At 39.7% G+C, this 13,167-nt stretch overlaps 1 protein-coding gene across 6 annotated transcripts in view; it reads left to right on the top strand.

Annotated features, from left to right (window-relative positions):
• Positions 1-13,167, top strand: part of cdc42bpab (CDC42 binding protein kinase alpha (DMPK-like) b) — a 76,246-nt gene that overhangs the window by 27,247 nt on the left and 35,832 nt on the right. For all 6 annotated transcript variants that reach the window (XM_058074563.1, XM_058074550.1, XM_058074571.1 and 3 more), the window contains exons 2-5: positions 3,779-3,870; positions 7,734-7,817; positions 8,257-8,352; positions 11,139-11,287. In XM_058074563.1, the coding sequence (XP_057930546.1) occupies positions 3,779-3,870; positions 7,734-7,817; positions 8,257-8,352; positions 11,139-11,287 (421 nt within the window). The remainder of the gene's footprint in view (positions 1-3,778; positions 3,871-7,733; positions 7,818-8,256; positions 8,353-11,138; positions 11,288-13,167) is intronic.

Here is a 13,167-nt window from a genome sequence, read left to right as displayed (position 1 = left end):
TTATTATATTTATTTATTTATTACTGATTGATTGATTTTCGTTATTCGTGATTTGTTTATTTACTTTTCATCTTATTTTGTGCAGAAAAATAAAAAGTAAGATATTTGAGAACAGTGGAATGTTTTATCAGAGCTTTTATTGTAGAAAATTGGAACCAAAGCGAAGTTTTAAAAAAAAATTGTTTTTAATAAATGTGTTTTTTTTTTTTTTTTGAAAACCTGATGCGGCCCAGTCTCACCCAGACCCTAGCTCCAGTGGCCCCCACATAAATTGAGTTTGAGACCCCTGCTGTATATACACCGTTTGAGTGTCTTTCCCATGTAGAATGCACTGCATTCAAAGACGTACGACTTGACTTGTCATCTTTTTTTTTTTTTCCCCCAATCCGGACTCATGATCTCTGCTCATTGCAAACCCTTTTGAAAACAAAGAGCTTCAGTCTTGTTGAATAGCTTAGATTGACACTTTCCCAATCGCTGCCAGGGGTTCATGCCTCACCTTGTCATAGCAACGGTTGCTATGTTTGCGTCTACATGTGTATTTTCCTAGTGAGTAAAGATATATGACAAGACTGTATGGTATTTGCTTGTCTGTGTTGTAAAAAAAACAAAACAAAAAAAAACACTGCATATTGAACGCAGTGGCTGACAAGCAGCAGACACATTGATCGCTGGGTAAATAAATGTGGGTTAGCTTATTGAGTCCATGCAATGAGGGCGTATGACCCTACTTACTGAATACATTGGATGGCAGAATAACAGCTTATTAGCTGCTAAACTAAACAGGACTACTGCATTTTCAGCTAGCAGCTAATCATTTATAAAGTGCACATATTTGCACGTGTGCTTTGTTGTGGGCTCCCTAGATGAAAGGCGTTTCTCATGTGGTGGGTTTCGTGCAGCTCCTGAGTCAGCATCCAGCTACTAATCACGTCTTCCTCCTCCTCTTCACTGTATTATAATTAGGAACAAAGCACAGAAGCACAAAGACACTAAAGTGTGGGTGAGAGATGTCGGAGTTAATCATCTTCCAAATAACTGACAAGAAATCATCATCAAGTCTCTTAAGGGCTTTGGTTGAAATTAGTCTTAATGCTTTTCCCGAGGACAGGAAGGATACAATTAACATTTGTAACATTTGTGTGTGTGTGCACAGCGGTGAATAATGGATGTTTATCCCCAAACGCTTATTGATAGAAGTGTCCCCCATGGCCCGATGCCAATGTAGGTTGTCTGCAGGGGTCGGAATGTTGCTGTATTTAACTCTTATTAGGTTTGTAACGGGTTGGTTAATAGATGAAAACAAATACTTCCATCCCAGCTCATGACCGCAGTACTAGGGCAAATAAACCAAACAAGCGTGGAAACTGCACTTTTTTTTTAATGTTGCCCATCATCAGCATTGTACAGCTATAAAAATTAGAAAATTAGAATTGGCAGCATGCATGTTATAAGACATACCTATTCCACTTGTAAAGCGACAAAGCCTTCAGAAAATAACCCTCAAACACTCCATTTATGGTAATGGTAATGGTTTTATTTCATTTGAACATGCATTAGATTACAATTGAATGCATCACATAATCAGTTCACAGTTCCACATGTCCAAAAGGAGTAGATGGATGGATGGATAGATAGATAGATAGATAGATAGATAGATAGATAGATAGATAGATAGATAGATAGATAGATAGACTTCCTTTATTGTCATTGCACAATAACACAGCAGTGAAATTGCCAAAGAAATGTTGTTGCCTGGCTCCCGTATAATAATAATAATAATAATAATAATAATAATAATAATAATAATAATAATAATAATAATAATGTTGAGAATGAATAGATCAAATATGAAGATCAAATATGAACAACAATGTACAGCTACCCCTACCCCTCCATCTGGTACTTTTACAATCAGTAACTGTTACATTTGTTCACTTCCTGCTTTCCTAATATAGTTTTTTTATCTTGTTAAAATCCTCAAAATGACATCTTCTCTTCTCATGAAAAGAAGAAAGAACAAACAACAAAGATCATTATTTTGTCTCATATTACATTTGTGGGAAGTTATTACCTTTACAGTTTTTCACTTTCCCACATATGCAATCATTTCCTGCAAATGTAATAGTTATTAAGTTTGCAGGAAATTCAATATTATGTTTGCAGTAGGCAAATTTTATTACGTTTGTGGGAAATTTATTACATTTGCGGGATTATTACATTCAAATCTGCAGATTTGTATTATGTTTGTGGGCAGTTATTACGTTTGCGTGTGTAACATGCTGTCAATTCCCGTTATGCTCTTTGTATCATCCATGTACTGAGGACTGTAGTGAAACTGTCGCCCCCCCATGTGACTAGTTAAATATTTAACCTTAAACACTTCACAACTTCACAACTAAAAAGTATAAGTATTACTAATATATTGACAATAGTGAACCTGCACGGCATAGTGAGCTCATGTACACCAGGAAGTATTTTGAATTGCTCGCCACAAACAAGGGAAATGGTGACTTTGTTCAACTATTGATGGAATCTGTCTGGCATTTTAAAAGAATGTTGTCTCCCACGTCCATTTTCCTCCACGGCCCTTGATTGCTCATGTTGCTATTGTAATTTAATTTAATTTTTATTTTTTTATACAGCCCGGGTATCTCATGAGTCACGGGAAAAATGTTAACATCTGACAAAAGTCATTCATGGCTCATTGGCTTCAACCATGCACTTTAGTTTAGTGCTACATTACATCATCATTTTTTACACCAGTTTCTAAACGCCTTATGAGCCCCACTAGTCTTTTAGACTAATGCAGGGGTCTCAAACACGTGGCCCGCGGGCCAAATGTGGCCCGCAGGACACTACTTTGAGGCCCCCGCCTTGATACGAAAGTTTAATATTAGTGCGGCCCGCGCAAGTTTGATATGGATGCTGTATGGTATCATTTACCCAGAAAAAATTATTACGTTTGATTAATGTTCATGTTAAAGGTTAAATAACTGTTAATAGTTATCCTCCCTATCCGTGTGGAAGTGGTAAGTTTTTGGCTATTTAAGTTGAAAGGAAATAACTTGAAGGCTACCTGTTTAGGTCGCTAGCTCTCTAGTTTGCGAGTTAGCATGTGTCTCAAGACCCTGCAGTTGCGCAATATGTTGTAAATAAAAAAAGAGTATAAATGTGACTATAGTCGTGTTTTGTCATGTCTACAGGGCTCTAATAATGCTTTGTTCATTTTAATCTGAAAAAAATAATTTGTCTACCCACCAACTATATGTGGTTTCTTAAGTTTTTATTATTTCCGTTTTATTATTATTATATTTATTTATTACTGATTGATTGATTTTCTTTATTCTTGATTTGTTTATTTACTTTTCATCTTATTTTGTGTAGAAAAATAAAAAGTAAGATATTTGAGAACAGTGGAATGTTTTATCAGAGCTTTTATTGTAGAAAATTGGAACCAAAGCGAAGTTTTTAAAAATGTTTTGTTTTTAATAAATGCGTTTTGGGTTTTTTTGGAAAAACTGATGTGGCCCAGTCTCACCCAGACCCGAGCTCCAGTGGCCCCCAAGTAAATTGAGTTTGAAACCCCTGGCCTAATGGCTAGCATGCTTGACACAGTTAAGAATGTGAATGAGTGAGCACCAAATCTAAAATCGTATCCATTGCGGTCCCAATGTATTTGTGGCGGGCCACCACAAATAAATAAATGTAAGGTAGTGTCTTACTGAAGTATAATTGAGTAACCTTGAGCTTCCTGTTTTTTTCTTCTTCTCTGCAGCCAAACCCTTTACATCCAAAGTGAAGCAGATGCGCCTGCACAAGGAAGACTTCGAAATCCTCAAAGTGATTGGACGGGGAGCTTTTGGAGAGGTAACGTGCTTTTACGTTTGAAATACTCAACATCACCTTGTAACAATCTCACTGTCGAAAACCCGCAATTTTGGTTTTCCCCCTTTCTTTATTGTGGTGGAAACAGGTGTCATGGGTCAGTTCGAAGCCTCTCTTTATTCTCATGTCAAATCCTGTCTATGTTTTTTGTCTACTTGTCTTCTTTTGACACAACATATGTCAAAATCTGAAACTTGTTCCTCCAGGCGAAGGTTTTTTTTTGCAATATGATACTTAGACAATACTTAGCAGTAAAAAGACAATCCTCTTGTACCTTAATACCTTGATTACTGCAATATAAAAGGCGAACAAGTGCAATAGTGTGTTGCTTTCTGATGCATTCCAGTTGCAATGAGCCGTGCTGGTCTGCTATTTTGAGCATGACTCCACTTGCAGCTTAAACAAAGCTTGTCAATTCTCCATTCATAGTTAACCTCTTTACAAATGTATACCGTACCAGTCAGATGAACCGATCTGCATGTTGATTTTTTTTTTTTCATATAAAGGGGAAAGCATCAGCCAATACTCAGAATAGTCATAATGTATACAATACTCAATAATACATACTGTCCATCTTAGCAAAACGTGGCAGCTTGAAATTGATTGACTAAAGCAGGGGTCTCAAACATTCGGCCCACAGGACACTAGTTTGAAGCCCCCCGCCTTGATATGAAAGTTTAATGTTAGTGCAGCCCGCGCACGTTTGATATGGATGCTGTATGGTATCATGTACCCAGAAAAAATTATTACGTTTTAATTAATGTTCATGTTAAAGGTTAAATAACTGTTAATAGTTATCCTCCCTATCTGTGTGGAAGTGGTAAGTTTTTGGCTATTTAAGTTGAAAGGAAATAACTTGAAGGCTACCGTTTAGGTCAGGGGTCTCATACACGCGGCCCGTGGGCCAAATGTGGCCCGCAGGACACTAGTTTGAGGCCCCCGCCTTGATATGAAAGTTTAATGTTAGTGCGGCCCGCGCAAAGTTTGATATGGATGCTGTATGGTATCATGTACCCAGGAAAAAATTATTACGTTTGATTAATGTTCATGTTAAAGGTTAAATAACTGTTAATAGTTATCCTCCCTATCCATGTGGAAGTGGTAAGTTTTTGGCTATTTAAGTTGAAAGGAAATAACTTGAAGGCTACCGTTTAGGTCAGGGGTCTCATACACGCGGCCCGTGGGCCAAATGTGGCCCGCAGGACACTAGTTTCAGGCCCCCGCCTTGATATGAAAGTTTAATGTTAGTGCGGCCCGCGCAAAGTTTGATATGGATGCTGTATGGTATCATGTACCCAGAAAAAAATTATTACGTTTGATTAATGTTCATGTTAAAGGTTAAATAACTGTTAATAGTTATCCTCCCTATCCGTGTGGAAGTGGTAAGTTTTTGGCTATTTAAGTTGAAAGGAAATAACTTGAAAGGCTACCTGTTTAGGTTGCTAGCTCTCTAGTTTGCGAGTTAGCATGTGTGTCAAGACCCTGCAGTTGCGCAATATGTTGTAAAAAAAGAGTATGAGTGACTATAGTCGTGTTTTGTCATGTCTACAGGGCTCTAATAATGCTTTGTTCATTTTAATCTGAAAAAAAATAATTTGTCTACCCACCAACTATATGTGGTTTCTTAAGTTTTTATTATTTGCTGTTTTATTGTTATTATTTTATTTATTTATTACTGATTGATTTATTTTCTTTATTCTTGATTTGTTTATTTATTTTTCATCTTATTTTGTGTAGAAAAATAAAAAGTAAGATATTTGAGAACAGTGGAATGTTTTATCAGAGCTTTTCTTGTAGAAAATCGGAACCAAAGCCAAGTTTTGTAAATTTTTTTGTTTTTAAAAATGCGTTTTTTATTTTTTGGAAAACATGATGCGGCCCAGTTTCACCCAGACCTGAGCTCCAGTGGCCCCCAAGTAAATTGAGTTTAAATGCATAAATATGGCAAAGACAGTGTGCTGAGGTGGTAGTGGGGCGGGACAAGAAGAAGCAAAGTGGAGTACAGTGACTCCAGGAGAGATCGGGAGAAGACAAAAACAGCAAGGCGTTGCCAAGAACAGTGTACCCCCCCAAACCCCCCTCCCTCCCTCCCTCTCTTCTTCCTCTACAGAGGGATCTCTGGGGGAAATCCAAACACTGCAGGAATGTTATCATTGTATTGCATTAGCAACATTCCCCGGCTCATTTAATAGACTACAGACCCTGTTGCATGGGCTCCTGTATGTTCCGCTGCGTCTTGTGTGAGGGTTTCACACCTCATATATTTTTGTTATATTTATGTTGTAGCATAGCCCAAATGCAAGGATATTTAAAGATTTTTTTTTTCCCCAGAAGATGAATCCTATTTTTGTGTTGTGTACGAATGTAAGAAAGGAGTTGAACCCATGTAAGATGGTCACTAAGTCCTGAATGGTTCGTATTGCCGCATTCACGAAGACCAGGAAGTGGCCCTCTCTTTAGATTTTTCTACCACGTTGATCTTTTTCCATTATGGCGTCTGCGTTATCGGAATCGTTCCATCCAAGAATCGCATCTGTGCTAATGTCCTTCCTTCGTGCTACCTCTTTTTTTATCCCACATTGTCATCTTTGCACCAATCAATTAGGTTCGTCAGACACAAAATGAGGCCGCTCATTGCTTCCCTTTTCCTCTGCGTCTGGCTAACTTAATTCTCTCAGTCTTTGTTGCCTCTTTTTCGCTGTGAGTCACTTGTTTTCTTTGCCTTGTTAATGAAATTAATGTCATTTATGCTGAAGAGAGACAAAATAGTAAAATAGTATCATCTGGCCTATGTTGCTGAGAAAACTTGCTATCTGAATATGGTCTGACAGTAGCCATGTTTACATATTACATACATATTTTTTCAGGATGTAGCCATTTTTTTATACGTAAGTACAGTAGAACTTTATATGGACACCTCTCGGACTAGCTAACGTTGACATAAGTGGTTGTCGACGTAACCACAACTGAAACTTAACCACTAGCCACGTTTACATGAGGAGTTTTTCTCTTTCCGAATGACCTTTCCGAAAGCAATGGTATACACGGAAAGGAATATTCCAATCGCGTGTCTACATGCGCCGCTATAATCAACCAGAATAGTCAACGGGGCATGCCCAGTAAAGCGTAAACACCAACATCACGTGATACCGACTTCCTCCAGTTTTTCTTTCACTTGTTGGAATAACTCCGTATTGCCAGTTTTTCCTTCATCCGGTCTTGAAATTTAGTTTAAATCAAAAACAAACTTTCCGCAGCAGTCCAGTGCCGATTGCTCGCCTCCATTTTTGTTTTTAAATCGAAGAATGTCTGGAGCTCCGTGTTACGTCATATCTCAGCGTTCGCTGAAAGAACGCACCCGGGAACAATAAAAGATAAAGTTCAATCTTGCTAATATTTTATAATTAAGCTCAGCACATGTTTTATGTAGATATGTATTTTTTTTTTTTAAATAAAACTGGACTGGTGAACAGTGTATAGAAGGGTTTAGATTCTGTTCCACAGATGGCGCTAATGCACACCGAAAGCTGCTTGCCAACCGCCAATAAACAACAGAAGAAGAAAAACACCATGAAGAAGAACGCAGTCTGACAACTTTCCGTTTGAGCGGGTACAAGATACCTCAATCGGATTGGGGAAAGGAATATTCCACCCCTGGGAATCCCATTATATATTCATTCGGATTGGCACTTTTTTTTCGGAATGAGGTGTATACAAAGGTTACATTCTTTCCGTTTGAGCAAATAACCTGAATGGAATTGGAATATTTGGGTCCATGTATACGTGGATATTGTGTTACATATTTTAGGCGGTCCTCAATTTTTTTTTGTATTGTGTGTGTGCAGGTCGCAGTTGTCAAAGTGAGAAATACAGACAAAGTGTTCGCCATGAAGATTCTCAACAAGTGGGAAATGCTGAAGCGAGCAGAGGTAAGCATCACTCGCTAACCGTCAGACGTGCAACAGTACCGCTGCTGGCGTTAAGAGAGGGGGGGCCCAGACATGGATTCCATTCCCGGAACAAGAAACCACTACCCTGTATTCACGCAGAGACATTTTGCACATGTTGTCGCCGTGCATGTTTTGCTTCTCAACTTCTTCCTGACATGGCTGACATTCCTGAGCGTCCCATGGGTCTTGAGGCGTCACGGCTCATGCGTCACATGCTTAAACAGCGCCGTGTTGAACATGCGTGAATGTTTGCCAATATTTTCCTGTCCTATGTACGCTTCTCCTATACGTCCATAGGTTCATCATCTATATATGTTTTATTATTAAAATTAGCATAATGGGGATATAGTGCATATTTCGGGCACGCTGTCAAGTTGTGTGTGACATTTGACCTTATCGCTATTTTGTCTTTTCTTAGACTGCGTGCTTTCGTGAGGAGCGAGACGTGTTGGTAAACGGAGACTGCCAATGGATTACCACCCTCCACTATGCCTTCCAGGATGATAACAATTTGGTATGATACTAAAAGGAAGTTATAAGAAGTTATTTGCATGGTAGGCTTTATGATGGTTGGTTGGCTTTTTTTTTTTTAAGTACATCATTACATCTGTTTTTCCCTTCATTCATTCAAGGCCAATCATTAATTTTCTACCACTTATCCGCATAATTTTCTCTCATGGAAAAAAAAAGTTTGTTTCTGCCTTTCTCCGTTCTTTAGTAATCAGAAGTAGAACATACATACGTTCCAGGAAAATATCAGTTCCCAACTAAAAACTATTTTTTTTGTGGGAAAAGCTACATTTCAAGCATAATTTTCTCTCATCAAAAAAAAAGTTTGTTTCTGCCTTTCTCCATTCTTTAGTAATCAGAAGTAGAACATACGTATGTTTCAGGAAAATATCAGTTCCCAACTAAAAACTATTTTTTTGTGGGAAAAGCTACATTTCAAGCATAATTTTCTCTCATCAAAAAAAAAGTTTGTTTCTGCCTTTCTCCATTCTTTAGTAATCAGAAGTAGAACATACATACGTTTCAGGAAAATATCAGTTCCCAACTAAAAACTATTTTTTTTGTGGGAAAAGCTACATTTCAAGCATAATTTTCTCTCATTAAAAAAAAAAAGTTTTCTACCACTTATCCTCACGAGTGTTGCGGGTGGTGCTGGAGCCTATCCCAGCTATCTTCGGGCGAGAGGCGGGGTACACCCTGGACTGGTGGCCAGCCAATCACAGGGCACATATAGACAAACAACCATTCACACTCTCATTCATACCTATGGACAATTTGGAGTCGCCAATTAACCCACGTGCACACTTCCCCAACTTGAAGTTACCCAGCATGCCTTGTGGGTTATAAATGAGTAGAAAATGGTACTATTTTGCATGTATATTAGTGTTTTTCTTGATACATGCCTGGCTTGTTCCATACACATTCATTCATTCATTCATTTTCTACCGCTTTTCCTCACGAGGGTCGCGGGCGGGGGTGCTGGAGCCTATCCCAGCTGTCTTCGGGCGAGAGGCGGGGTACACCCTGGACTGGTGGCCAGCCAATCACAGGGCACATATAGACAAACAACCATTCACACTCACATTCATACCTATGGACAATTTGGAGTCGCTGGATGGCTGAGGGTGGAATTGAACTTGGGTCTCCTAGCTGTGAGGCCTGCGCGTAAACCACTCGACCGCCGCCATACAGCCGTCCACGACACAATGTAGAAAAACAATTCAATTAAAGAAATATATACGGTACATAACAATCAGAGGATATTTACATTTACCAGAATAGCTGTCAACTCATGGGATAATTAATTAATCATTGATTCATTGATTAATTGTTGCAGCTGAAATTGAAAACATGGTTCAAAAGTCTTTTTTTTTTACGGCCCAGTCTCCCCCTGACCCGAGCTCCAGTGGCCCCCCCAAGTAAATTGAGTTTGAGACCCCTGGTTTTGTCTAATGTTCAGTCCAGAGTCCTCATTTAGGCGACTCAGGGGCCGGATACGGAGTGCGGGTTGCTAATTGAGAACCAGTCCTCTCTCTCTTTCTCTCTCTGTTTCTCTCTCTCTCTGTGACCCAGAGTTCAAATGCCACGACTGCTTGTCATTCCATTTCCCACATTCTCACAACAAATGCTTCACCCGAGACACTCCCAAAAAACCTAAGGCTAGACGCCGCTGCCCTTCCAGTCATCTAATTATACGAAAAAAAGCGATGGTTACAAGAAGCAGAAGAAGCTAACTATCTTTTCCTGCAAGTACAATCCTGATCAGGAGACCAGTTAAAAAAATTACAAGAATTTGTTTTGAATTTGTCTGCTTCGGCGGCACGGTACTCCGGTTTCCTCCCACATTCCAAAAACATGCTAGGTTAATTAGCGACTCCAAATTGTCCATAGGTATGAATGTGAGTGTGAATGGTTGTTTGTCTATATGTGCCCTGTGATTGGCTGGCCACCAGTCCAGGGTGTACCCCGCCTCTCGCCCGAAGACAGCTGGGATAGGCTCCAGCAGCCTCGCTACCCTTGTGAGGAAAAAGCGGTAGAAAATGAATGAATGTTTCTTCTTCAAAATGCAAAAAGAAGAAATGGGAGTGAGGAAAAAAATCAGTAAATAACAAGAATTAAACTCAAATATTAGATTATCAAAAATGTAAAACCTTAGCTCAAAGGAACCACAAACCCCGCTCCAGTGTCTGGAACTGATGTTTATTTTTGTAAACTTCCCTTCCCATCCATTCCTAAATGTTTTCAATTGGATGTGGATCAGGATGGTCCAAACGAGTGAGGTAATTCCTTTGGAAGAACTTCCATTGTCAACTGCAGCCTTGTCTTGTTGAAGTAACCACAACGTCCTTCATTCATGAGGGATGCTACACATACCTACCGTTTGACGCCCCTGCACAACCCGTTCCACTTAAGAACAAAAAGACCTCAGATCATGATGGCACCCCCCTCTCTGCTGTGCCATGTGGAAAACATTTTTTATGTAGTCTCCATCTTATATCCTGGCATGACAAGGAGATGTCACCTTTGGAGAGACGTTCAAAACCGTCGTTCTTCTTAACGTCCTTCTCTAGCAGTTGCTGTCTGATGGTTCTAGGACTGCAGTCAAGTTACATTTGGGTCGAGGATCCTCCCATGTCTTGACGGACAGTTAGACGGATCCTCTGGCTAATGGCAGATTAATTTTTTCATTTTTTATTTTTGTTCCATAACTTTCAGTATCTGTATGTTTTTTTGGTATCCTCATCATTCCATATCAATGTTTGACTAAACCCTCCCCTAATGTTGTTGTAGTACCTCGTCATGGACTACTACGTGGGCGGTGACCTGCTGACCCTGCTCAGTAAATTCGAGGACCGGCTGCCCGAGGATATGGCCAGATTCTACCTGGCTGAAATGGTGCTGGCTATCGACTCCATTCATCAGCTTCACTACGTTCACAGGTAAAAGGGGGGGGGGGGCAGGTATCTTAATACGATGGAAACCCAATTCATGGAGAACTTCAGACATTTCATTCAAAATCAGGAATCGTTCAAATTCAAACAATGCCCAACCCTAGTGTTGATATCAATGTTTTTTTGGGGGGGGGTTTTGGGGGGTCGACCGATATGTTTTTTTTTTTTGGAACCGATGCCGATACCGATTTTTTTCCATCACCCATAGCCGATAGCCGATTTTGCTTGGGCCGGTATTTGTGGCCGATACTGCCACTTACTGTAAAGTAGTCGTGATCACCCAGTCACTTACTGACAGCAGCCCGCCACCAGTAAATATGGACCGCCACAGATAGATTTTAACTTTTTTTTTTTTTTTTGGGTGCGACCTGATCACACTCTCTCTCATTATAACGGGGTAAACAATAACGATAGACGGACATTTAAATATCTATATGATATAAATATGGAGGGCTGCACGGCAGTCGAGTGGTTAGCGGCTCAGCGAGGAGACCCGAGTTCAATCCCACCCTCTGCCATCTCTGTGTGGAGTTTGCATGTTCTCCCCGTCCACATTCCAAAAACATGCTAGGTTAATTAGCGACTCCAAATTGTATGACAAAAGAAATTAATGTGAGTGTGAATGGTTGTTTGTCTATATGTGCCCTGTGATTGGCTGGCTACCAGTCCAGGGTCTACCCCGCCTCTCGCCCGAAGACGGCTGGGATAGGCTCCAGCACCCCCCGCAACCCCCATTGAAAATGAATGAATGAATATAAATATAGAAAAAGGTGGACTTTAAGTATAGAACTATCTACTTCAAGAAAAGAGCCGGGAGCCACTAATTGCATGGTGTTATCCAGGGGCCCTTGTGGGGGCTGGGGGGCAGTAGCTTCTATAGCGAGTGGAAGGAAGGAACTAAAAAGGAACACAGAGGAGGGGACGACACTATTTCCCTTGAAGTCCCCCAGGGGGACTGTTTGGGACAGTAATGATTGGGTATGAATGATGTGGGTGTGGTGCTGATGCATGCCCTCCACGTACCAACCCTCAACCCCTCCTCTACTTGGTCTTTTTACATACACACACACTTGTGTTGTGGGAGAGTCCCACTTTTTTTTTTTTTTGCAGAGGGTGGAGTCACCCAGGCAGATCCCTCGAGGAGGGTGTGTTCTGCCGGCTGGGCCCGTCCGATGAGTGTGTGTCTGTGTGTGTATATTTGGCAGCGTTTAGGACAAGGGTGTGTGTGTTTTCATTTTGGTGATGGTGTCTACATATTAGCTTTTTTTTTTTTTTTTTTTAAATTCCCATGACGTAAGCTAAAGGCCAAATGCTCTCACCCACTAAATCAAAGTCCATTACATTCGAACAGGGGTCTCAAACTAGGTTCTAGCTAGGTTCTGGGTGAAGCCGGGCCGCATCAGGTTTTTAAAAAAACAAAACAAAACGTATTTATTAAAAACTGAAAAAAAAAACAATAAAAAAACTATCTTCAATGCTTTTGCTTCTGCTATACCCTACACTTTTTCAGTACTTTGGTTCCGGTTTTCCACACCAGAATATCTGATAAAACATTCCACTGTTCTCAAATATCTGAATTTTTATTTTTCTATACACAAAATAAGATACAAATAAATAAATAAACAAATTAAGAATAAAGAAAATAAATCAATCAATCAGTGATAAATAAGTAAAATAATAATAAAACAGCAAATAAGAAAAATGTAAGAAACCACAGTTGGTACACAGTTGGTAGAGAAATAATTTTTTTTCAGATTCAAAACAGGTATTTAACCTTTAACATGAACATTAATGAAACTTAATCATTTTAACCAATTAGCAAGTTAGCATCGTACTCAGTTCCATCTGGGAGCAGCGTCGTAACTTTA

This window comes from Doryrhamphus excisus, chromosome 1, assembly GCF_030265055.1.
Source record: "Doryrhamphus excisus isolate RoL2022-K1 chromosome 1, RoL_Dexc_1.0, whole genome shotgun sequence".
Taxonomy (NCBI): Eukaryota; Metazoa; Chordata; class Actinopteri; order Syngnathiformes; family Syngnathidae; genus Doryrhamphus; species Doryrhamphus excisus.
This window is presented reverse-complemented; position numbering and strand designations above follow the sequence as displayed.